This window comes from Megalops cyprinoides, chromosome 10 (assembly GCF_013368585.1).
Source record: "Megalops cyprinoides isolate fMegCyp1 chromosome 10, fMegCyp1.pri, whole genome shotgun sequence".
NCBI lineage: Eukaryota > Metazoa > Chordata > Actinopteri > Elopiformes > Megalopidae > Megalops > Megalops cyprinoides.
The window spans coordinates 31,866,791-31,892,188 of NC_050592.1; the positions used below are offsets into that span (position 1 = coordinate 31,866,791).

Below are 25,398 nucleotides of genomic sequence, written 5' to 3' on the forward strand. Positions count from 1 at the left end.
AAAAAAACTTGGACTGACGCTTTGCAGACGCACACGGCTGTTTTGAGTGCGCACTCACCCTCACTGCTGCGAAGCCTTTCACAAATTAGTGCTGCTCCGGAGAATTATTTCCCGTTAAACGCCGTGAATCTTAGCTGTTCTGAGCTTTACACTCAAGGATACTAGTTGTCTTGCATTGCATAGCTATCCTTAAGTGCCATTCAGCGTTTACGTCAACAGAATGTGGCGACAAAACGTATGTCCACAAATGAAGTGAAATACGGCGAATCTGTTTATTTTTGAGCTGCAAATTCAAAATCTTGAATATGCTTAATGTTTAAAAGGGACATTCAAATATGCCAAAAATGTGATTTTACTGTCGACGGATTTATGTACAGGTGGGTGGCACCATTTACTCTTAATTTAAGACAGTCCAGCATAATGGCAGCAAAGATGCAAGAAGGTGGTTATAGAATTAACTTTGATGTGTTGATGTACTGAAATACATTGAATGAACGCAATATTTACTGAAAGCAACACACAAATAAACACAAACCTTGGTAAGAAAGCAAGAGTTTATTTAAAGTTGTTAAAGAGTATAACGTAACTGTACAGACATGAAGAGAAAATACAAGCCCTCACACATGAGGATCACAGGAACAGCAAAATGCCAACAGCACCAAGGAGGAACTTTCTGCAGCAGATTTAAAACTCGAGTGATTGGGGGGGGTCCCACTCTCACATACATAATTTAAATGCATAAAAGACAGTGAGTAAAAACACAAGGAAAAGCACAGAAAACTCTGTGTACGAAGGTTCACAGTCTCTGCAGGTTGCGCTTGCTCTGGGAGCTCCCTGCCAGCACCTCTGTCCTGCTGTGGCGTTTGGCAGACCAGCTGCCGCACTCTTTGGACCCGTGATAGGCGCACAGACACCCCGTGCAGAACTGGAAGGCACAGTCCTCCCAGGTGCAAACACCTTCCCTCTTGACCAAGTGACACCTGGCCGGATGATGGCACCTTGGACAGGCCCTGAGGCACTCATCACTGAAGAGGGTTTTGGCTACCTGCAACATAACAAAATTGCAAGGAAAGACAAGTGACAACTGTTGACATTGCCTGTGTCTGTTTTGCATAATTGGCCCTTTAGGTACTGTTTTAAAGTGACTCATTAGGTGGTGACAGTTGATATTCCTGCTCATTGATGTGTTTATTTCCTGTCATAATGTATTATGTTAAATTATGCAATGTTAACTAAACCAGGTTTAATCTTGTAAGAGGGAACAACAGGTCTTACAAATTCTTGTTGTTAAATTGCAGTTCACAAAAAAACAGGAAATGCATACCCTATACAAAAAAAAACAGGAAAGGCATACCCTATACAGTCACTCTACTATCTCTTTATACAGTACAGTAGCAATATACCACAGTGCCACCACAGCATCACCCCATTCTACAGGCCACAAATCATGTGGCAAATGAGTATGGCAACAGAACGGATAGCATATAACATGGACCTCAGATTCTGTCAATGCCATGCTGAACTCACCTGAAGGAACCCATCCCGTTTGCTGGCTGAGTGCTTAGTGCTGTGCTTGCCTGGGGTGGAACTGTCATTTCCTGACAAAGGGGGGTGAGAGCTGGGGGTTTTGGATTGGGCCTGGACAGACCTCAGAGCAGACCTGCTCAGGAGATTCAGCCTTGTCTCTGCATCAGGGACATGGGCTGCACTACCCAGCTACAACCACCAGAGGGCAACCACAGTTAGTCAAGAAACGCACACTATTAAACAAACTTACGTTTACAGAGGATAAAGGGATCATTGTTAAACTGAAGGGTAGTGATCAAGTCACTGAAGTTCACAACACAGGCATATACTAGGTAATTATTTGCAAATTGGCACTATGTATACACTGTTTATAATATTTATGACAAGAATGTAAAAGGTAAAATATATACATTTAAAAACTTATAGGACTGGTCAAATGGAATCCACACAGCTGTCCCCACCAAGAATTTTTGCATACCTCAAATGCCAACTTCTGCTCATACAAGTATGATCTTCGCCTCTGAGATGTCCTTTTGTCTTGCACAATGATTTCATTCCAGACATTAGACACCTGACCAAATCTATTCAGAGAGAGGCAGGAAATTAATCAGACGTTTACTGATTGCAGCTGCCATTTCCACTGGTATAATTCAAAACACAATTCAAACCATGCTATTCAAGCACAAAATCTGGGTATTTCAGCTGAAAAATGATCATGGATGAAGCAGATGTTTAGATAAACATAAATGTTGAAAAACCAATACCCACCTGAAGATATCCTCAGACGACAGCAGATTTAATATCTTTGCTAAAATGTGCCTCAGATTCCTCTCCTTCAGCTCCTCAAGGACATCCAGCCTCTTCAGTCCCATCTTCCTCCCAATGAGCCCCCTCAGTGGCATGGTGGTCTGGAGAGGCTGGATGCCTTCTGATGACATCAGCAGCTCCTCCAAGCTGGCCTGCTCTGACAGCATCCTGGCACTCTGCTGACACATGTTATGCACCATTTGCAGCGCAGGTGTTAAGGAGAGGTCCTCAAATGCCACAGCAGTCGTCCTGAGCGGCGTCTTCACCAGAAAGAGCTCTGTGCCTTCCCCTACGATGAGGGGTGCCTCCGTCTCCAGCTGAAGTTTGAGGTGTACGGATGTAGACTTGAGGATCGCAGGCTCTTCCTCTAACTGAGAACCCCCCTCTCGCAGCATAGATAGCCTGCGTTGCTGCTTGAGTCGGGCCCTCCTGTTGGACTCGGCCAGGCTTGGAGTCTCTTTGCACCCAGAGGCCGGCTGAAGCAGCAGCTCCTGGAAAGATCCATCATGATCCACAAAGGAATCCCGTGACCTGTCCAGCGCCAGAGTGCTGAAGCCACTGTCGTCGCCGGCTGATACGTCCAGATCAGAGAGGGGCGTGAGCGAGGGCGTGCTCAACGTTCTCAGGGGTGTGGAAAGGTGTTTAACCGGCGTTCGGAAGCTGCCCTTTAAGGACGGTGTGAGCCTGGTGCAATAGGGAGACTCAGGCAGATCTGAGCCCAGACAGCCTGAGGGGGAGGAAACTATGCTTTCGCTAAAGGCCGTCTCAGCTGTGCCATGTCCAAGTTCTGTAACCTGGTGGCTGAGAGCAGAGACCATGGTCTCAACAGCCCCTTGTTTCCCATCTTCAAGCATGGAGGTTTTTGCCTTGGAGAACACAAGGCGCCTTTTTCTCCACAACGAAGCCAGCTCGTCTGCTTTTAAAGTGCTGGTTGCTAAGGCCTCAAACTGCCTGGCATCTGGAGAATCAAAGCTTCCACTGGCACATACATTTTCAGCTCTACCTGAAGATGTGGCAGGCCTGCAGGTGAGTGTTTTAGTGTTACCTGTCTTACCTTCAGCAGCAGCTGTAGATACAAGGAGGCGCCTTCTTAACGCAGCCTCCTTTTTAGATATCTTAGGGGTCTGGCACAGGACAGTAGGGGACCCACAGTCAGTCTTGAGATCTTTTTCTAGATATTTAATGGGGCTCCTTGGTTTGACCTTTTTTGGTGTGTTTAACAACAAACTATAAACACTATTCTGTGAAAGGTTTTCCTTTGGTGCTTCAGCTAAGCTGTCCAAAGCAAAACAGTCTGGCCTGGCCTCATATATAGTTGGAGTTGTCTTCACCTTGCAGCGGTGCAGTATTTCCTTGTATCCGCTGTCATGGCAGAATTCATGGTTACCACCTTTGAAGCTTTGATAGAGAGCATCAGAACTGCCACATCTCTCCATGTCTTGATGGAAGCAAGAAGATTCAAATAGGCAGAATTTTGACATCTTTCAAGATCAACTGAAAAATACAGATAATGATTAGCGAAGCATGTGCCAATGTGAAAAACATTTTAAAATCATTTATTTAAAAAAGAAGCTAATATGCAGATAAGTATATAAATGCAAAGCTTGATTTGCTGCGTTTACATTGATAACTAATAAGCCAGCAAGCTATACAATTAAGCTGGAACTCTAAACTCTACCTAGCAACATTCAATCTAATTTTGAAAACATTTAAATCGTGGTGGCTAAAAAAGAAACAGCTGACTGGAAAATTAACGTTAGCTTGCTAGATGATAAACGTTAGCTGGCTTTTTTTTCTTCTAGATTTCTTACTTCATTAGGCATCGTCATCATCAATCACTTTTAGAGATGACAGACTTACTGTCAGTTGTGTAACTTAGTGGCTAGTTAGCTAACTGTGCAAATTAAATAACTACCAAGCTGGAAAGGGAGATGCAAGAGACAATTTATAGCTAACAGTTGTACAAACGCGGGCAGACAATTTTGAAAGTACAGTATAACTTATCCTTACGGTTTCCTTCCAATATTTCCAGCTAGCGAGCTAGCGATGAGTTGCTTGTACCTTAAATGGAGGTTGTAGCAATTTAGCTTGCTACTTGTCAGGCAGCTATAGCTAGTTTAGAGCTGCTGAGGTCTTGAAAGGGGCTCGTTTCATCTATCTTCGTAACTAGCTGTGGCAACATGCAACCTGGCTGCCGTACATTGTTATGGTTATTGTTAAGGTAACGCTGGCTTCATCTTACTCAGCTAGGTAGCTACACCAACTCCCTCCTATTCTTTTGAAAATTGCGCCCATACAGTCCCATGGCCCCCTATTCGCCCGCTCAAACTGTAAACATTGACCGCCAATCTTGGGTCCCTCCCCACTCAAGCCACGATTCCCCCTATTGTACCTATGAATGCCTTATAATTGGATAACCAGCCTAAAAGTAGATCTCACTAACTCAAATACGGAAGAGTGTTTCCAACATAAGGAGCTCTCATTTTGTGAAGCTAAACTGCCATCAGCCTAGTCAATGATACCGTACGTTATTCTTGTATACTTACATGTTGCTGTTTTCCAAAACAAACCGCCACATGTCCTGACATCTTTTCCTGCTGCGTTAAGAGTGCACAGTTCATTTAAATCCCCTCTCTTCGTCGTGGCAGCGGAGCGCAGAGGCAGTACACTGCTTCAAATTCGGCACACGCCTCTCTGATTGGGCAGTGTGGCGTTTCATTTTCAATCGTACACTGCGCTAGTTGTAAAAGTGGTTTATTTATATTAAGTAACTGCGTAATGATTGTTTCACTTTTTATATACCCCGTGCATTCACAAAAACAAGTTATTGCAGTATATTACCGAAGGATATTGTAAAGCTTAATGTGATTTAGCCTGCTCTGCCTTTGCATTATTTCCCGTGTACCTGGCTAGCTACGGCTATCCAATCGTGAAGGACGCTTTCGCGAGCCAGCCAGCAGCAGGTCGTAGCTGTTTTGTATGGCTAAAATGTTGAAATGCGCATGTCTTTGTTCTTGAAACTCATGGGAGTCTGAAGATTCTCGGAAGCTGAAGCTACGAAATTGGTTGTTTTACGACTGAAGCGGAGATGATGAGCAGATCTATAACGCGAAGACCTCAAATAGGTCATACAGATTAAAAAAAAAAAAAAAAAACTTAAAATTTCTGGTAACAAGGTGACTATAATGACGATTGCCAGACTTCACCAGAATCAGATGCGCGAATGTTAAATTTACATATGCAATTTTTAAAATATATTTTAAGAAATAAATTGGTCGTTTTCGTTGCGAAAATCATGCTTGACATGTCTGAATTTTGAATCCATAATAAGTTCAAATTAATTTGTGATGAACTCCTCTGAACATTACATGGGGCTTTATTTGATAGCTCTTCATCACCAGCATGTCTATGTCATTCTTTCCAAGTCTCCCGACTCCAGTGGTTGTATTTGATGCCCAGTGAGCTAATCCATTCTACGAATGTCATCAGTGAAATCAACCTAACCCATTTATTGTACCATTTTACAATATGGTTGTACTTGCTGTCGATTCGCTTAATGTAAATTATTTCATACATACAGGATAAAAACAAACATGGCTGTTAGCCTACTTTTTCACATGTTTAAAATAACATACATTCTGTTGTTGAGGGTTGCACTAATTAGAGGCAGGCCACATAGCCTTGGCCGCCAGTGTTTTTGTTTTCTGGGTAGCTTTTACTGAAGGTCAGCTTACATCTCACTCAAATATACTGTACCGGCTTGACAGGTGGTAAAGGCGCACCATCACCTTAACGTCTTATTGTTTGTTGTATATATTCAGCTGATAGTCCGTTTTAAAGTTATCCTAATTTCTTAAACAAGAAGGCCACAGGCTATAAACCCGGAATAAAGATGCAATTATTTGGTCGACTGTGACTGTTTTTTTTTTCATCAGTTTAAAGACCTAAGGGGCATTTAAAAATACTACGTAAATGATTGCAAATCAACACGTCTGAAACCTGAATATAATATACAAAATCTAACAAAACACAATAAAGATGCAGCAATATTACATACCCGTAAATATTTTGGAACTGGATTAACATTGGATAATGAGGTTTCCTATATAACCACGTTTACCCTGTGATTTTCCTGTCTTGCCTCCTTTGAAAGCAGACCACGTTTACTGTTGCGATAGTACAACATCATTGAGAGGCTACAAGGCGATGCATGAAAACCACCCTTGTGGAAATATCTAAATACAGTAAATGTATAGTAAACTACGGAAGGGAAACATCTGATTAATCTTAAATGCTGATTAACTCCCGCCTCTTCGCACTGACACGAAAGAGGCCCAATTAAAGTCAAGGTTTCTGCCCGCTCCAGAGGCACCAAACCAGTGCCTGAAAGCCTGCTGCATGCGTGGTGGTTGCCTAGCAACAGAACCTTAAACTGCTCCGGCTACAGAGTGTCTGGAGTCCGAAGAAACAGGTAGCTAGTTAACTTACAAAATAAATAATATTTATCATTGTTAATTCTGTTTTACATGTTTCTTGTGTTAGTGTTAGCTAAAGCAAACTGTATGACTTGTAGTGTACTGGAAAGTTAGCTCGTGTTCAGTTCCAGTTGGCTAACTAGCTAGTTGCATGGCCATTACGTGGTTTGTGATGGTCTGGCGGCGACTTAGTTGGATAGCTCGTTAACTTACTAGTAATTTGTAAGTTAACAAGTCATTTAACAAGTTAATTTTGTCATGTTGTGTCTGTGTACTGGAAGTAATAACCAGCTACCTAGCAACGGTGCTTATATTTTTTTTAAAAATCCATGTTGAGTTGTAGCTATATGCTATATGTAGCTTATGCTGTTAGCTTGCTGTATAGATAACGTTGGTCTAGTTAAGTTAACATTATCCAAAGTTCGAACCGTAAGAACCGGCATGGTCGTTAGTTGAAGGATAGCCTGCCTGTTACCCGCATTCTAGTTTTAGTTTGATTGCTAAATTCATCTACGACATGTTTTCACATTTTGTAGTTGCTACCAGTTTGCTAGGTAGCGAGCTGGTTGGCTAGCTGTTGTAAAAATCCCTTCTCAGTGCAGTGGTCATTGGATCACATCAGAGGGGATTTCTGTTCATTTGAGGAGAGCGGATGTGAGGTACGGCCCGAAGTTCAGCTGCATCCAAGCGAGGTGGTCACACATGCCCGTCGTGTCGTGCAAAAGTGAGAAAGAAACTTTATCAACAAGGAAAGACCCGGGAAATTTAGTGCTGGATCAGCCACGGTAGTGATGAAATGGCTCCTTTCATCGTGCAGTTATATTCCCATTTTGATAAAAGTTTTGCATATACATTACAGGCATTTAGCAGACGCTCTTATCCAGAGCGACTTATATCAGTTTAAGTTTTTTTTCTTTTACAATGTTATCCATGTATACAGCCCATGTGTACAGCCCAAGGGTACAGCAGCAGTGCCCCAGCGGGTAGTCGAACCGGCAAGCTTTCAGTTATGAGTCCTGCTCCTTAACCATTGTGCAATGGGGGCGTTAAGAATGCATAGTTAATTTAAATCCCCTCTCTTGTCGTGGCAGCGGAGCACAGAGGCAGTGCACTGCTTTCAAATTCGGCGTGACTTTTCTAAAGTATTGAAAGCCTAAGAAAACTGACATCCCTACAGATCAACGATGAGCGCGGAAAACACTGCTGCGCTGCTGGGTGGGGAGACGAGGAGAACTTGCAAGATTCCCGTGGAACATTTGGACTACGATTACATCCGGGAGTGCAATGACGTGAAGTACCTGGAAAAGATTCTGAACATGTTGAGGTAGATTGAACGTTCAAGATAAAATCAGTGTGAAAGTATTCAGTTGAATGTCCCCATGCTGAACATGTGGGTTTGGCACTGAATTTGTCATGACGTGACACTAGAGTATGCCAACTTTTTATTGATGGAGAAAAGTAATTTTTAAGAGTATATAGCCAAGGCTAGTTTAGTCATGGATGAACACGTGAGAGTTACCTGTTGCATGTAACTGTTGCATTAAAACATTTATAAGCAGTAACTTAAAAAGTAAAGATTTATATGTTTTTGGTACTGAAGATCTGGGGAAGAGGGCATATATCCCCACCTCATACAGTTCTGTGAGGAGCGCATAGAGAAGCTGGACCCGAAGAGCCGCGCTCTGCGGAAGGACCTGCCTCCTGCCACAGCGGCCAGTTTCTCAGCAGATGAATGGAGACAAATCAGTGAAGAGCTGAAGGTATGTAGGGAAGAACTGGGCGTGCAGCAGTAATTCCCGCAGCCTGATGGCTTGTGACTGATACACTCATCTTGCGGCATCGCTGACAGACATGGGAGCAAGAAGTTAAAACGAATGAAGTGGAACTCAGACGGCTGGCAGTCTTCGATGATGTAAAGAAGGCGCCCCCCGTGCGTGGCTCAAATTGCTCTGTTCCTCTTAATCAGGTACAGTGCCTGTTCATGAATTCATTCAAACTGACATGAGTTTATTAACGTGTATCTGTAAAGAGGCTTCACTAGTTATAACACAGATGGGTGATGAAATATGGATCAGTAGCTTCATGACGCTTCTGGTTGTGTTCACATTCACTATGAAGCACAATTATGTTTTTATCTAAAATGTATTAAGGGCAATCATGAAAAGAGGAAAGAAAAGCATGTGCTTTACAATGTGGATTGCAAATTAATGAAAGAACAGTTGTACCTTATTATTGAGAACATGTATGTGTAATTTGATGTTTACAGAACACTGTTAGTAATGGAGTTAAGAAAAGCAAAGAGACTCCCCTTCCTCGGGATTACAGAGAATGGGACAAGTAAGTCACTGTGTTTTTCCTTTTTTCTGTCCCTTCTTCTTTCTGTTGTGGGGATGTAAAAAAAAAAAAAAAGAGGAAATGATAAGACTTGTAAAGTACTTATCTTGTGAAGTCTCCGTATCAGGAATTGAATGCCATGTAGGTGTAAAGTATTATGTCAAACCTGTTTGCAGGTTTGACGTTGAAAAAGAATGCCAAATAATTGACAAGGGTATTGAAGTAAGCAGTTCTCCAACAGCTCTGCCCCAGATCAAACAGAAGGTGGACACAGAGGGTGAGACATTTCTGATTCTGTCTCTGATTGTGCATCTCTAACTAGCATGTATTGAATTACACAGCATGGAATGTTAATTTTCTGTGCAGCTTTGTAGTCAGTCTGAAGCCACTTCATTTCCATTATATACACCGACATCATAGGTGTATTGCTGTTTTTTTAGCAGATGAAATCACATCTCGTTGATGTAAAAAGTAATATCTTCAAAGTCTTCTAGAATTTTTATTGCTCAGTGTTATTTGTTGAGTTAATCTATGTAGAGTAAAACATTCAGTAACTCCATCATGTTGATTTGATCTTAATTCCATGCATTAGACCAGTATGAATTGCAGTTTTGCTTGTGAGCTGATTTAAAATGGATTTTTTCTTCAACATTTCAGCTTTGACGCTGAAAGAGAAAGCCATCATAGCAGACCGCGAAAAAGATAAAGGAAATGAGGCATTCAAAGCTAAAGATTATGAAGAGGCGGTGGTGTATTATACAAGGTAAAAAGCCACCAACTTTTCTGCTGGTACATTTGGCCATTTATAATGTACAAAAAATGTGGAACGTATGTAATTTCATATATTACATCAACATTGATGTTTCCTAGTTTTTAAAATTGTATTATTGTATTTTCACCTGTTTTAGCAAAATCACTCCTTGTGTCCGGTTATCGGCCACGCATTGGGACTTTGCATCCGATCCTGAGTCCTTTTCGGTAGTCGTGTTAAGTCCAGTTGAAGAGGTCTCCTGTGTTGGATCATGTCTGTGTTCTGGGTTCTGCAGGAGTCTGTCAGTACTGCCAACCGCAGCTGCATACAACAACAGGGCCCAGGCCAAGATCAAACTCCAGCACTGGCACAGCGCCCTCCGTGACTGTCAGAGCGTGCTGGAGCTGGAGCCTGGCAATCTGAAAGGTACAGGCTGGGGGTGTCCAGGAGCTCCTGTCCTCCAAAAGGGGGCTGAGATGTGAGCCTACGTTGTCCTGTGCAAGTCCAGAGTAACACTGTGATGCACTGGAGGTCTCAACAGACACGCGCCTTTACCTTGTGCATGAGAAGCCCGAGCTGATTGTGACGCCACCTTGTCTCCACAGCCCTGCTGCGCCGCGCCACCGTGCAGAAAGAGCTGGGCCAGCTGGAGACGGCTGCCGAGGACCTCAGGAGCGTGCTGCAAGCCGAGCCACAAAACACCATTGCAGAGGTATTAGGGTTATTGCTCTGCCCTCAGCAAAATATTGTTTTGCTGCGTGCCAGGACAGCCTTAAGCAATAATGTGATATACTATATGTCATGGATTTGGATGACCAGAGTCAGCCATTTTTGCAAGGGAACAAATTGCAGTACCCCTGTTTGTTCAGTAGGTGGCTCTGCAGTTGTATGAAATTGAGAGCTGTGACTTTCTCTTACTCGTACAAACGTCAGTTCAGTTTGGGTTTTCCTTTTTTTTCCAAAAAAGGAGGCATTTGTAGACTTACTGGCTGAAAATAAGTAGATTAGTGATTGTAAAGTGAATTAAAAATACGGCATAATGGGTCCATTTCAGTCATTTTAGCTGTTCTGTAACAATGATGAACTTCTCACAAATTGAATACACGTAAAAATGAGTTGATGTAAAGAGGAATACAGACCTTTTTCTTCTGATTCATTGAGAAAAATAGTGTTCACATTCATGCTGTATATCTTTAGAAACTTCTGCTGGAAGTGAAACAGAAAATGACTGACATTCCAGCAGAAGGGCAGAAGAAAGGCAAAAAAATACTCATAGAGGAAGTGGAGGACAATGAGGAGCAAAGTAAGTGGTCACACGATCTACACCAGCCTCTGTGCACTTCACTGTTGCCTATAATTCAGTCATGTCTCACCAGCTGCATTGGGTCTGCACTCTACATGCAGCAAGCTCTGTATTTTTTGTGCAGGTTATGTGTTGAACTTTGACCCTTTTCATTGGGTCCGGGCAGTCGACTGCCAAGATCTTTGAGGAATCCAGTCACTGAGTTTTAAAGGAAGCCCACTGTGCTAAAATGTTCTAATTCAGAACACATTTAATGCATTAAATCTTGCTGAAAATGCAGAGTACGTTTATGCATAAAACATTGATAGCCATTATTTAATAGTCAGTGTTTAGCTGGTGCAGCTCTCAGTGAGTTTCTCTTTTAATTTAAAAGATTCAGATTCCTGCGGTGGTAATAAGTATTCCAGAACATACATTTGATTTTATGTCTTGCTACTTATTGATTTATTAAATAACTTATTATTGTTGTGTTCCCATTATATTGCACTAAGAAGCAGCTGAGCGACATTACAGACAGAGGTTTTTGAAAAAACATCAAAGAGGAAAATAAGGCAGGTTATTTTGTAACCCTCTTTAAAAATGCACAGCTTTGAGGCTCAGTTGTGGAGAAGGGACAGATCTGAAGCCTGACCTTCAACCCTTCAAAGATCCAAACTAAAGGCTTGTTATAGCACAGTGAACCTGCAAACTGAGGCGGGAGGTTTTAGTGACCTCTCTGCCCTCTCCTATACTGAAGAGTAGAGGCTCGGTGGATATTTAGCCCCATAAAGAATTGCATCTCAATACACAAAGGAAAGGAAGCAAATCATTTGTTGCCCTTTGTTAGAGCAGTATTCTAGCAGTAGTCTGTGGCTCTGAATGGGTTACTCAACCCTAGTGCTGCGGTAAGCACTTGATATAGGATTTACCAGCCTGCTAATCCACGGAGAAAATCACTCAGGCTAATGATGCAGATAATTTCAACAGCCTCACTGTGCCTTGGGATTGTTGCTAAATGTTGAAAATCAGCAGCTCCTGCTGTGCTGAAAACACTGTAGTCACTACTGTCAGAAGCAGGACATTGAAAACACCGGGGCTGTTTCTTTTTTTTTTCCCCTCCCCATGCAAGCGGAGTGGTTTCCTGGAACTCCAGCAGCACTGCATCGGCCCCTCCCCCCTCCTACTGTGATGTAACCGCTGACTGCACCTGTGGGCGTGTCTTTCCTCAGCCGCTCCAGCTGAACCCAGCCAGCGTGTGGGTGGGGAGAGCGTCGCTGCTCCTGCTGAGAGGGGAGACGAGATGGGGAACGCGCAGAAAAAGCCCCCCAGCAGAGGGGATGGGGGCCCCCATGCCGAGCACGCCCACCAGGGCCACCGGAGGAGCAAGAGGGGGAGCATAGACAAGTGCAGAGTGCAGGACTCCGCAAAGAAGGATCTGGTGAACGGAGCGCAGGGGACCAAGAGCCATGAGGCTGACCAGAGCGGCCACAGTGAGGCTCAGCCCGGCGGGGACAACAGCCGGCTCGACGCCCCCTGCGGGGCGCTGCCCCCCCCTCTGGCCCGGCTCAAGAATGAAGGGAACCAGCTCTTCAAGAACGGACAGTTTGCCGACGCTCTGGAGAAATACTCCCAGGCCATCACCGGCTTCACAGACGCAGGTAGGATTCAGTCTGAACAGCTCTCCTATGTGTTTGAACTGTTTTAAACTGCTTTCAGTTTGGGTTAAACTGCTTTCAGTTTGGGAACCGCTTTCTCTTTCTTTAACCAAACAGCAGATTCTTATGAAAGCTTTTTCTAATAGGAACAAGTAGTGTCTTCAGCTTGTTATTGTTCTGCCCATTTTAGCTGTTGGACTGGTGTGGTATGTTATCTTAAACCCTTGAGCCTAAAACCACATTGTTTGTCTCTGTACATTTACTCTTATCAGACAAGGGAAGTGCAATATGTCTTTTAAAAATGGGTATCTTGAAAGACAAGTGTCACTTCCTTATTTCGTTGGTCGTATGGACTAATGTATTGCAACAGGCCTGAACTATTAGCTAAACAGTGTGGCAGCAACAGTGTAGTTAAAGGGGTATTTCCAACACAATGTCAGCCGTTTTAGGGCTGTTATTTAGGTATTTTCCTTAGGCCTTTCAAAAACAAGCATGTGTGTTTAACAGCAAAAACTGTGCTCTGTACTTACCAGTAAACGGTAAATTGTATAATCAAATTAAATATCTGAACAAATGAAGGAAAGCAAAGCCAGAACTACTGCTCATATCACTTTTTATATGCTGAGTCACAAAGGAGAAAACCGGTAATAGATTCCTGACACACTCCCACAGGCTGTGGTCTGCAGTCAGCTGGTGGAACACCCTGATTGCAGTGTGCATTCTGAACTGTGCTCATATGCATGGTATCTGACAGACCTGCGTGACGCTTCGCACGCAGAGTGGCGCATTACTCTTAGTGCCGTTTTGTCTCTGTTTTGTCCGCCGCCGCCAATCCAGGGGTGAGAAATAAAGCCTCTCGGGTCAGGCATCCTGACGGTCACGTGACCGTGACCACTCGCTGTGAAATTAGATCCGGACGCTCCGCTCAGCCCGTGGTAATTGCAGTCGTAAATCTCACGGACCGTGGATGCCGTTGCCAAACCCACCTGCCCCCTCTGCATCAATGTAGGGGGCCAGTCCTTACCAGCCTGCGCCCAGTGTGTTGTCCCATGAAAGTGACCGAGCTGGAACCACAGTTCCGGCACAACCCAGACTCTCACTGCCAGGGAGGGAAACCGCTGTACACACCCCACAGGTTACCGGCTCTACAAATCCTCTCAAATTGCTGTCAGTAATCACATGCTCTGCTGTTCTAAGTCAGCAGGCTATCAGAACCCCCTGGTTACAATACTAAAGTGAGCAGTTGGGTGCAGGTATCCCTGCTTGAACCTGAAAGTCGTTTTTAATGCCGATTATTTTTACTGTCACGGTGTGTTTGGCAGCAACAGGGGGTCAGGTGTAACTGGGTGGTGGTGGTAAATGTTTTATAAGTAAAAAGGCAGTCAGTGAGGCTAGAGTTGTTTCTTGTGTTGTACTATGCCCTGCCTGATAGTATGCAGGCTATCTGAGCTGGCAGTAGAGATGAAGGTAGATAGGCTGGACAGAGCAGAGTGCACGTTGGTTTACACCACAGATGGAGCAGTGATGATATTTTTTGTAAAATAAGTATCCCAAAAATATGTTGCAGTAGATGGGTGTAATCTCTAAAAATGATAAATATAACGTTCCTAAACCTAGAAAATGATACGTCATATCTCTGGATGACATGTTCTAAAATGTGCAATTACCCATCTACCCACTCAGTAACGAATTTTACTGTTGTAATTAGATTTGTGAAAATGAAAGACTCGCTTTTCAAGCAAGCTGAATTTAAGGGGGACTTTAACTCCTTCAAGCAAATATCAAGCCCTGTTAGTCTGAAGAGACACAGTTTCATTTAGACTTGTGTCCATGGCGGCCGCAGACCTGCTGAATGGTACAGTTGATGCTGTTTTGCTTTTCAGCTGGTTCAGGAATTGATGTCTGAAAGTCTTTAGAGCCCTGCAGCAAAGAAACATATGCAGTAACCCGAAAGTGAAGCTTAAACCTTTTGCTTTTACTCTTCTAGCACACTTTCAGAGGATCATATTGGTTTCTGTTTCATTTTGCCCAGTCTTTAAATAGTACGTCCACCACTAAACATTAATGGTTATCTCATGACAAATAAAAATAAAAAAAATAAATAAATAAAAATAACTAATACACCTCTTGTCATAACAAACAGAGGTTCCTCCCTGTATTTTTATGAGGGGCATCTCTCATTAGATGACTGCTTTACGCTTTTCTCTTTGTTCTCTAGGTATCGACAGCCCAGAGGATCTCTCTATACTCTATTCAAATAGAGCAGCATGCTACCTGAAAGACGGGAACAGCACAGACTGCATCCAGGACTGCACCAAGTAAGCCCCTCAGACATTACTTTTTAGTGATTTGCAGTGAGAGTCCGCTTCACAGAGCATTCGTGTGTGGAATACATAGTCCTCTTGGTGCTTGTCGCATCAAAAGTTCTGTTCGTCATCAAAAATTCTGCCATTGCTGAAGCTACACTGGCTGGTGTTCTTGAAGATGTGGTGTGGTCTCTAACAGAACATCCATAGTCAGTGCAGGCATGCAGACAGCACCCGAACCTCCTGTAACCAACCGGAACCTTCCACACAGAGGACAGGAGGAACACTGGGGCTGAATATCTGGTCATAATAGAACAGCTGTGTCCTCTCTCAGCTCACAATTTTGGGGCATGAATAGCATAGCGAAGGATGTGTGCATAGGAAATTAAAGATTTATTCTGTGTGGGGAAAATTTAAGTAGTCAGAAATGAGCAGCCTTGAGGTAGTTTACTGTTATCCCAGTAGAATAAAGCTTTGCATGTGGAACCTAAGAGCACAGGGCTCACAGAGAGACATCCAGGTCAGAACAAGTACAGCGGTGACGTCACACCGGGTTGGAGTCAGTCCAGCCAGTGGTTAAGGAATTACTCAGGCAGAGCCACGTTACAGCGTTCCTTTATACCAGCCAACGTGAGGGTCATCAGTATATCCTGATACGTATATGAGGAATACTGCACAAAGCACAGCTGGTAACATAGGAGACAAGGGCTGTGTAGGGGCCTTGCTTTGTTAGCTGGGCATTAAGGGTTGAGCTGAACTGAAGGGAATTGTCTTAACCGCAGAGGGACCCTGTGGTTGTAGTGGGCCATACATAGATGTTTCATTTAGATCATAGAGCTGCTCAGGTCTCAGTACTGGCTGGTATTAGCAGGTGGGAGGAATCTGAATCTGCTTTAGAAAATTATCTGTTTTCATGTTTCTTCCGTCCAGGTATTTTTATAGAGGCTGAGTATTGTGGTACCAACTGGAATACTCCTCTATTGGCTGGTTGTGACTTTTTTTAGATTTGCTTTATATCAAAGACGATATGACCTTAACAGTTGAAAATTAATCCCTAATGTCATTAATCACATAAAAATATTCATTTAAGTCCCAAGTTACAGCAGTAATAGCTGCATTGTCATTATGGCCTTAGTGGTGAACTATTAAATGGGGGAAATGGTGAGAGACTTATGATTAATGAATGCAATTTCAGAACATTGCAACTTCATCTCTCCAGCTTGTGCTCTCTTACGTGACAGAGAGAGAAAATTTGAGACCTTGGGTCAGGGAGGGCATGCCAGACATTTTACAGAGCACCTCTGTAGGTGTAGGACATTTTCCCATTTCTCACTCATTTAAAAGGTCCAGTTCTGGCCCAAGATCAAACCAGCGCAACGGCAGATCAGATCCTGCTTGTCAAACAAAGGGTTAATGCGCATTTACCTGAAGCTGTGCCGAGGATGACGTGGACCGGCAGGCAGAATTATGTATGGAGTACACACACAGACACACAAACACACGCACGCACACACACACACACACACACACACACACACGCTCGCACGCACATGAATGGACAGGAGCTTAGCCAGGGCAGGGTACTGCAGGTTCCACCTGCCTCAGACCTGATCCTGTCCTCTTATTCTATTTATACCAGAGCCCTGGAGCTTCGGCCCTTCTCCCTCAAGCCCCTCCTCCGCAGGGCCATGGCTTACGAGTCGCTGGAACGCTACCGCAAGGCCTACGTGGACTACAAGACCGTGCTGCAGATCGACATCGGGGTGCAGGCCGCCCATGACAGCGTCAATAGGTACCCCATCTGGGCGGTGTGGGCCGGGGTCCCCAGCCAGCAGTGTCATTGCTATCAGGGAGACTGTAACCACTTCTCAGACCGCGCTCAGGTCATTTGGTCACTGTACGAGTTTGGTGCGGTGGTGGTCTCAGCCTGCCCGGAAGATGTCCTCATAACCCCCACCTCCCAAACCCCTAGCCAGACTCACTTTATCAGCTCAGGAGTCAATCTCCAGGCAAGGCTGATTAGCAGGGGACGGAATTACACCGCCAGCCTCTTTAAGTGGCAGTTTAAGGGTGTGTTTCTGAAGGACGCCCAAGTTAGCATCGCGCTCTCAAGCGTTGCGTAAGAGAAGAGCACCAGGGTGTTAGGCAGACAGTGCACAAGAGGATAACAAGGTGTGTGTGTGTGTGTGTGTGTGAAAGGATCACCAAGCTGCTGATCGAACAGGACGGTCCTGACTGGAGGGAGAAGCTTCCGGAGATCCCCCTGGTGCCCCTGTCGGCCCAGCAGCACCGGAGGGAGGAGCCGCCGAGCGAGGAGGTCCTACAGGCCCGGGCCGCCCGCGCCGCCGAGGAGGCAGGTCCGTACCGCCCGTCGCTCTGCCTCGCGGCTGTCACCTGCGTGCGCGGACGAGGTCTCCCAGACACCTGTCTGTGACACGTGGGTGACGCCGCGGATAAAAGCAGGCATCACCTGGTCGGGGCTGGAAGGATCTGGTCGGACATGTCACCGCGGCAACGGTCATTAGCTGACAAACCACACGTGGTCATGCTGTTGTGTGAAGAATAAGTATAGTTCAGTTCTCTAAATACTTATCCCGACGGGCTGACCACGTAGGGCCAGAAATCAACAACAAAAAAGACAGTGAGCACATCAAAACAATAACATAAACAAAACCATCCAAGAATGAAATGCGAACCAGCGCATGCAGAGTGTTCAAAGACTCGCCACACAATACTGTCCAACAGCAGCCTCGCTAAAAGAGGATCTGAATAAAGAGCGCAGGGATTATAGCCGAGTGCAGATGGCTGGATTCTGTGGATTATTTGAGAAAGAAAGATGGATCGGCAGCGCTGCCTGACCCAGCACTTTCTCCTGGCCGCAGGGCCGTCTGCCGGCTATTTTTACATTTTCTCATTAGTTGAAAGAACGGCGCTGGCAGCTCTCTCCCGGCGCAGACCGACAAGTCCATCGATTACCTGCCCCGCAGTGAGCGACGGCTGACTGAGCCTCCTCATATACCGGGGGCAGCCCGAGGCAGCAGCGTCCTCACAATCCCCCTGCGCCTAAAGAAACGCTGCTTAAAACACTCTCTCATCATTACGTCACGTTATTGTCATTTAGCAGATGCTCTTATCCAGAGCAACTTACACTGGTTACAGTTTTACCCCTTTATACAGATGGAATTTTACTGAGGCTATTGTGACTTAAATACCTTCCCCAAGGGTACAACAGCATTGCCCCAGTGGGGGATTGAACCAGCAACCTCTCAGTTACAAGCGCTACACCACGCTCTCACGCTGAGTGGCACGGCTCCAGGCCGCTGTGCATTTTTTTTTTGTTTGGTCTCAGTGTTTTGCTTCTTTTTTGGAGTGGGAAATTGACAGTCTGCCCGGATTGAAAATTGCTAGCTGTGCTGCAGCAGTGCTGGTTTGTGCCTGGAGAGCGCGGCCCCCAGGCGCGGCGGGAGGGAGCGTAAGTGAGGAGCAGGAGCCGGTGCAGGGCCGCTGCAGCGTGACTGCAGTGAGGAGCAGCAGCAGAGCCGCTCGGCGGGGGGGGGGGGGGGGGGGGGGGGAACACAGGCGCTGCTCACACAGCCCTCCCCTCAGCTCCTGCTAACGCTACATGGTCTGCCCAGCGGGGACAGTAAATATGTACATAAGCATCATATGCACATACAATCAGCACCAAGCTCTGCCGTCGCATGACGCGTGATATCTGTACAGCTTTATTCAGCCTTTTGTTATGTGTGATTTACACGCTGGGCTTTGGTCTGTTTTTCCACTCAGAGAGTTATTACCACATGGAACAGTTTACCATGAGTCATAGTGGGAAGAGAGGCCTTTGGGTTGTTCGCGACCTTTTGGTTGGTTGTTCAGGGCTTGGCGCGGAGCGCGCTCTAGGTTGCGGGTGGACTGACGAGTCCGGGCAGGCCGCTCCCTGCCGCTCACTGCATTCCTGTTCCTGTGTCCCCCCCCCCCCAGCCAAACGGGCGGAGGCGCGGTTCGCCTCGCTGAAGCAGGAGGGGAACGACTGCGTGAAGAGGGGCCAGCTCCAGGAGGCTGTGGAGAAGTACAGCGAATGCCTTAAGCTGAAGCCGGACGAGTGCGCCATCTACACCAACAGGTATGAGCCTGCGCCGTCTCCATAGGACGGCCTGGCTCAGGAAGCAGCTGTTCACACACCCCCCCCCTCCCCCCGCGGTGTTTTCTGCCTTTGTTAGGGGCCTAATTATAGCCGCTGCCTTTTGTCCTAGAAAGACGCACCGCTCTGAGCTGTCCTGGGAGTAGCTTTCCTTTCCCGTTCCCGCTCTCACAATGCAAGGGAGAGTGTTTACTGTATGGGGAGGAGGAGGGGTGGGGGGGTGACTCACCGCTCCCGGTGCACTGGCCCGGTGCTGCATTAAGGGCTGGGTGCACGACCTTCACTGCTCTGGCGTCAGTAAGCAATCCTGGGCCTACGATGGAACAGGCAGGAGAAGGGGAGGGAAAGAAGGGTCATGCAAGACTGAGGCTTTATATCTATACAGACAGGCATCTGAAATTCCTACTAAAATAAGAATAATAAACATATCTATCTATCTAGCTATCTATCTACATATCTATATATGATTTATGGTGTCTGTCTACGTGTGTATGTGTGTGTATATACAATTATATCATATATATAATATGTACACCATATATGGTAGATGAAAGATGCATCTATATTATATGTAAATTTATCATATACATAAACAAAGGCTTTGTGCACATTGTGGTATGTATTTAATTAGCACTGGTGGTCCTCTGTATCATATGAGGAGTGAGTCTGTCCCAAGTGCTGATCCTGGATCAGAACCTTTTACACTAAGTTGGTACGCACACTTCCGTTTTACACAGAAAGTTTGAGGTTAGGGTCAGGGCTGGTTTTTGGAAGCAGAAGGAACTTGGAGCTACAGTAAGGTAGAAAGTGCAAACTAAAAATGGATTCAGTGTTTTTTCAAATCTTCAATTTCAGCCACTTATACGGAAGTGTACCTGTGTAGAGCCAAGCCCCAGGCAAGGTGAAAATGACAGTAAAGGTGAAATGCTCAGCAAGCCGAGAAAGGGGCGCAGGTCCACTGAAATCATGTGATCTGCATGGATTGATTGGAAGCCTGAGATGGTATATGCAAGACAGTCATATTACTGCAGTTAGACAGTTTTTAATATTTAATACGTACGTGGAAATGTTAGTAAGTGTAGACATTTCATGTGGCTTAAAAGTTATTCTTAGCCTTTCATCAGGATATTTTGAAATTATTGGAAACTGCATCTGTGACCGTTTTGGAGTTTCTAAACCAGTCAATATACCTGAAATTAATATGTCTCATTCATATTTTCTTTTATTAGAGATTTTACATCTTGTGTTAGAAAAGATTCATCAAATGCTTAATTTATAGTGATATTTAGTGAATACATCGATAAACCGTGGCATATGTGTGCTCTCTGTACTTGGTTACAGATAATGCACCACCCTATTGATGAGTCTGAATCCTCTGTATAGCATTACATGAAGCACCATCGTGTTGCTATTACATATGTTTCATTACCATAACTGCAATTATTGTATGCATCCTACACTCCTACAGAGATGTCAGCTTAACTGAGTGCTGTCTGCTGAAATAGTGTGTGCTGTTTCCTGGTCTTCCTCAGCCTTGCATGTTTCAGGAGCCACTCAGCTACAACCCCCTCCCCAGAATAACATTATTAATATTTATTGGAACATTCAATCACCGTCTCTAATGAATTAGTGAGGAGGTGCTGTTAGAGGAAAACCTGAAACCCCCGCAGGGCAGCAGGCCATGGTGAGGCTGCCATTGACGAAAGGAAAAGACAGTGAGGAGGCCTGTCTGTTATTGCTTGTGTACATTTGTATTAACTCAGTCAAGACTTCGGACCATCTTTTCCCCACATGGAAAAGTTAGTGCTGGGGCCTGTTAATGTTTTTTGAAGAAATGCATATCGCAGCGATACCAAACACACTTTTAACTTGCTTTAACAAAAGGTCTCATTGTGGTGGTGATCGATCCCTCTGTCGGTCCCCAGGGCCCTGTGTTACCTGAAACTGGAGCTTTTCGGAGAGGCCAAACAGGACTGTGACACAGCCCTGCAGATGGAGCCCACCAATAAGAAGGCCTTCTACAGACGGGCCCTGGCCTATAAAGGTCTAAAGGTGAGCGCTGTGGTGCAGGGAACTGCTCTTTGCTTTGCTGTGGAAACATATTATTTTCTGCCCCAATTACATGGATCCATCTGTGTGGAGGGTGTTGTGCATGTCTGACCACATTACACAACCAGGCTACGGTATTATTTAATTATCTCTGCCAGCCTGTATTTATGAGCAGGGCGAGTTGTTTGCGTCTGACTGCACTACACAAATGGTGTGTGTTTGTGGCGTGTTCAGGACTACCTGGCGTGCAGCTCAGACCTGCAGGAGGTGCTCCAGCTGGACCCCAACGTGCAGGAGGCGGAGCGGGAGCTGGAGGAGGTGACGGTGCTGCTGAGGCAGAGTCTGGCCGCAGGCTCCCCGGGCAAACCCAGGAAGAGCGTTCCTATCAAGGAGGTGACCAGAGGACCCTCTCTTTTCACTGCTGTTGTTGTCAATTACAAAGCCCCTCTCTCTTCACTGTCGTTGTTGTAGCCAATTACAAAGCCCCTCTCTCTTCACTGTCGTTGTTGTAGCCAATTACAAAGCCCCTCTCTCTTCACTGTCATTGTTGTAGCCAGTTACAAACCCCCTGTTTCTCTTTACTGTCGTTGTAGCCAATTACGAACACCCTCTCTCTTCACTGTCGTTGTAGCCAATTACAAAGCCCCTCTCTCTTCACTGTCGTCGTTGTAGCCAGTTACAAACCCCCTCTCTCTTCACTGTTGTTGTTGTAGCCAATTACAAACCCCCTTTCTTTTCGCTGTGTTTGTAGCTAACTACAGCCCCCCTTACTTGGAGGAGTATCTGTTTTCTTTCTTTCTCTTTCACTGTGGGGAATTGCAGTGTTGAAACATAACAACTGTAAGACAGTGATATTGGCTAAGGTGGTAAGATGGCAAATCTATGACTGCGTTGCTCAGAAGGACGACTAGAAATCATGTTGAAATTGTCTGTCAGGAGAGTTTGCTCTGGCCAGGGCGTTCTTTCTCCTATCTGAGCTTTCCCATCTGCCTCTCTCTCCACTCAGAGGGGAGGAAAAATGTACTTCCTGTTTCACAAGGGGATAGGCAAACATTAAAGCCAAGTAATTAGGGGCCTGGCTAAAAATAAAGATTTTGCTTATCTATGTCCAGTTATTGGATGGAAAAATGTCCCTAGTTCCTGGTGAAAAGAAAAAATATGAAAATTGTACTGTACATTCACATTCATCAGCCTTGTAAGGCCGATTTTAACTACTGGTCTTTCCGCGTAGCCAGCCTACAGAGAGCCAGTGCTAGACCCCTGTCATTACATGGCTATCACAAAACTGTAATTTTGTCACTGAGTCATGAATGGCTACCCTCGAGGATCCTGGGCTGACGAAGTGGCCTCCCCCGCAGGTGGACGGCAGCGACGAGGAAGCGGACACGTCGGGCAGGACCAGCGTGGATGGAGGAGAGGGCCCCTGTGCCACGGGCAACCACTGCAGCGCGGGCACGGAGCGGCCCGCTAACGCCTACGAGTTCGGACAGGCCCTGAACGCGGCGCGGTCCCAGGGCGACACGGCCGCGGGCGCGGAGCTGCTCCGCGGCGTCCCCCCGGAGACGCTCCCCCTGTACGTCAGCAACCAGCTGGACGGGCACACCGTCGGCTTCATCATGCAGGCGCTGGACGGACACCTGCTGCAGGAGGACCCCTACCTAGTGTACCAGCACCTCAGCCACTTGCACACAGCGGAGAGGTTCTCGGTATGGTTTTGTTTTTTCCTGTCTCACACTGCATTCACAGCTCTGGCTGGTACCTGCTAACCTTCCAGGATCATGCAGATTAGCCTTAACAGAGATGTCTTTTGACACATTTACATCTAATGTGCTTAGCAGATGCTCTTATCAAGAGCCACTTACAGTTGACAGTCTTTTACTTGTTATACATTTATACAGATGGATGTTTATTTGAGGCAATTCTGGGTACCTTCAAGGGTACAACAGTAGTGCCTCGGTGGGGAATCAAACTGGCTAAGTTTTGGTTACACCCCCTGCTCCTCCCACTACATCAGACATTTCACTAGTTTGCTGTTGTTGCAGCTAAATGATATATCTAGTTGGCATCTTAGCTAAGTTCTTAATCTCACTTTTGCAATATAAATGTGTTTGTCATGCCAATAAGGCAAAATTGAACTGAAAGCCCATAAGTATTGTCCCTGAGTACAGCAGTGTCTGCTCTTTCGTCATAAACTGCATTGTGCAGCATAGTCGCTTTTTTCAATGTGACTTCACTTCCTATCCACGTGTTCACTGGTGGCCACGCCCTCTGTTTTCAGACGGTCCTGCTGCTTCTGGACAAAAACGAGCGGCGGCAAATGACTCAGCTGTTCGAACACCTGTCCGCCGTGGAGGCCGAGGGCTTCACAGCCAACGACGTGCAGAACCTGGCCAACAAGTACATCTGAGCACAGCGGCCGCAGCACCCTCCCTGCATGCGTTCATCCACAGACGGATCTATGCAAACCCTTCCAGGCTGCTGTTAAAAGAAGCTGCGTCACACCTCCAAAGGAATGTACCACTCGAATCTCCAAGAAGCAAAACAAAAAAAAAAAAAAGAAAAAGTTTTCACGGGAAAAAGGTCTTGCGTAATATCTAGGGAGCGTAACAGGCCATAGAACTTTGGATTCTCTCAAGCCCACTTTAGTCGGTTTATGACTTTACTTTTCATCTTACTAATCTCAGCCCCGGGGTATATAGTGTGAATTCACCTAGGGTTTCATCATCTTCAGCCGCGGTTGAAGGCTGTTAAGAGGCCTGTGTTTCCTGGAACGCACAGGAACAGAGCAGGTTATGGCGCACTGTGCTTGGGAGTATCTGCACGCAGGGGCCAAGGGTTGCCATGCGCCAGAAATTTGCAAGCATTCTACTACCATGGGGTTGTGAATGGCCCCACTTTAGCTCTCTAATTCTGGGCTACTTTTCCCCACTCCACGCGAGACCACCATTAAACGCAAGCATGTACCCATTTTATTCCATATGGTTCCTTTCAGATAATGCTTTGTTCATGGCGGACAGCACAAACAGTGAAGAGAGGGGGCGGAGCTAACGCCAAGAATGCATCACACTCACTCCGAGCTGTCCGTACGGTCCGAGTTCAACAAGCATGTGGACCGAGGGTGAAATGCACAGTGCGGGAGCATCTCATTTGTGTTCCAGTTGGTCATAATTCAAGTTTCCACCAAACACCCACATTGCACTACTGTAGCGTCCAGGTTTTTAAGTTCCCTTCTGATATAGATTGAGCACAGAAAAAGTAGGCGGTTTCGCATAGATGTTTGCGTTCTATTTGACTGCTCAGATTTCCATTCTTCCGCGGCCGTCCTGGGGCTCCTCAAGAGCGAGGAGTTTCCCCCCAGCAGGACAGAGACAGCTGGCTGCTTTGAAAACCTCCGAGCTCCTCATTTGACTACCAAACGCAGAGGAGTTCATGGCATTGCTCTCTTGGCAGTGCACACTTTAACAGAGCAATAACCTGGGGCTGGGGAGAGCGTGTCGGAGAGAAGCAACATCTTCGTGAGGTGTGTGTGCCTTTACAGTTGGATTCAACTACAGGTCTTCCACTCAGGTGTACAGAATGTGATCTACTACAAAAAGTATGTACAGGGTTTTGATGTTCTATTAGAGAGACTATATTTAAATTTACAATCGTTAACCATCAGTCTTTTTTCCAGCTTACAATCTTAATGAATGTACTTTCGCAGACTTCAGGGAGACCAGCTTGCAGTAGTAATTACCTGGAGCAATAAAACGCACGTGTTCAACTGTTTCTCACTGGTCTCTTGTCCATCAGTCATATTAGCTTTGTTATACCGCTGTTACTTTTGCTTTACCTCAGATGTACAAGGTATTTTGACAATACTAATTTGAGTGGTTATTTAATAAACTGGGTCAAACATTCTTCAAGGCTTGTTGATTCTGCACATACATATGGGTCCCTCTGTAAATCACGGCTTTAAAATTTCCCATGAAGCAATGGAAATAGTGGATACCACAGCTAATGCTAGAATATCCTGTGCTCTTGTTTAGATGTGCATCGAGGACATAGTGTTACTCTGTCATAACTTTAAGT

At 45.5% G+C, this 25,398-nt stretch overlaps 2 protein-coding genes across 2 annotated transcripts; one reads left to right on the top strand and one right to left on the bottom strand.

Moving 5' to 3' along the window:
- Nucleotides 1-796: 796 nt before the first annotated feature.
- Nucleotides 797-4,157, bottom strand: fbxo43 (F-box protein 43). Its single transcript, XM_036539585.1, has 5 exons — nucleotides 4,146-4,157; nucleotides 2,296-3,536; nucleotides 2,006-2,108; nucleotides 1,528-1,716; nucleotides 797-1,045 (listed from the first exon to the last, which is right to left on the bottom strand). Exons 1-5 carry the CDS (start codon nucleotides 4,155-4,157, stop codon nucleotides 797-799), a joined length of 1,794 nt encoding a protein of 597 aa, XP_036395478.1.
- Nucleotides 4,158-7,993: 3,836 nt separating this feature from the next.
- LOC118785004 (sperm-associated antigen 1-like) lies at nucleotides 7,994-25,211 on the top strand. Its single transcript, XM_036539527.1, has 18 exons — nucleotides 7,994-8,133; nucleotides 8,410-8,569; nucleotides 8,659-8,775; nucleotides 9,076-9,146; nucleotides 9,320-9,420; nucleotides 9,801-9,906; nucleotides 10,190-10,320; nucleotides 10,500-10,606; nucleotides 11,092-11,231; nucleotides 12,410-12,834; nucleotides 15,050-15,149; nucleotides 16,777-16,929; nucleotides 17,337-17,494; nucleotides 19,119-19,260; nucleotides 21,204-21,330; nucleotides 21,562-21,720; nucleotides 22,686-23,033; nucleotides 23,606-25,211. The coding sequence occupies exons 1-18, from the start codon at nucleotides 7,994-7,996 to the stop codon at nucleotides 23,732-23,734; spliced, it is 2,814 nt and encodes a 937-aa protein (XP_036395420.1). The 3' UTR covers nucleotides 23,735-25,211.
- Nucleotides 25,212-25,398: the final 187 nt, after the last annotated feature.

Coding starts and splice junctions, on each gene's coding strand:
- fbxo43 (XM_036539585.1), bottom strand. Junction 2,109..2,295: donor TCGTCTGAGGATATCTTCAG/GTGGGTATTGGT, acceptor CTCTCTGAATAG/ATTTGGTCAGGTGTCTAATG. Junction 1,046..1,527: donor AACGGGATGGGTTCCTTCAG/GTGAGTTCAGCA, acceptor GTTATGTTGCAG/GTAGCCAAAACCCTCTTCAG.
- LOC118785004 (XM_036539527.1), top strand. CDS start 7,994: ATGAGCGCGGAAAACACTGCTGCGCTGCTGGGTGGGGAGACGAGGAGA. Junction 8,570..8,658: donor AAATCAGTGAAGAGCTGAAG/GTATGTAGGGAA, acceptor CATCGCTGACAG/ACATGGGAGCAAGAAGTTAA. Junction 21,721..22,685: donor AGAGCGTTCCTATCAAGGAG/GTGACCAGAGGA, acceptor CCTCCCCCGCAG/GTGGACGGCAGCGACGAGGA.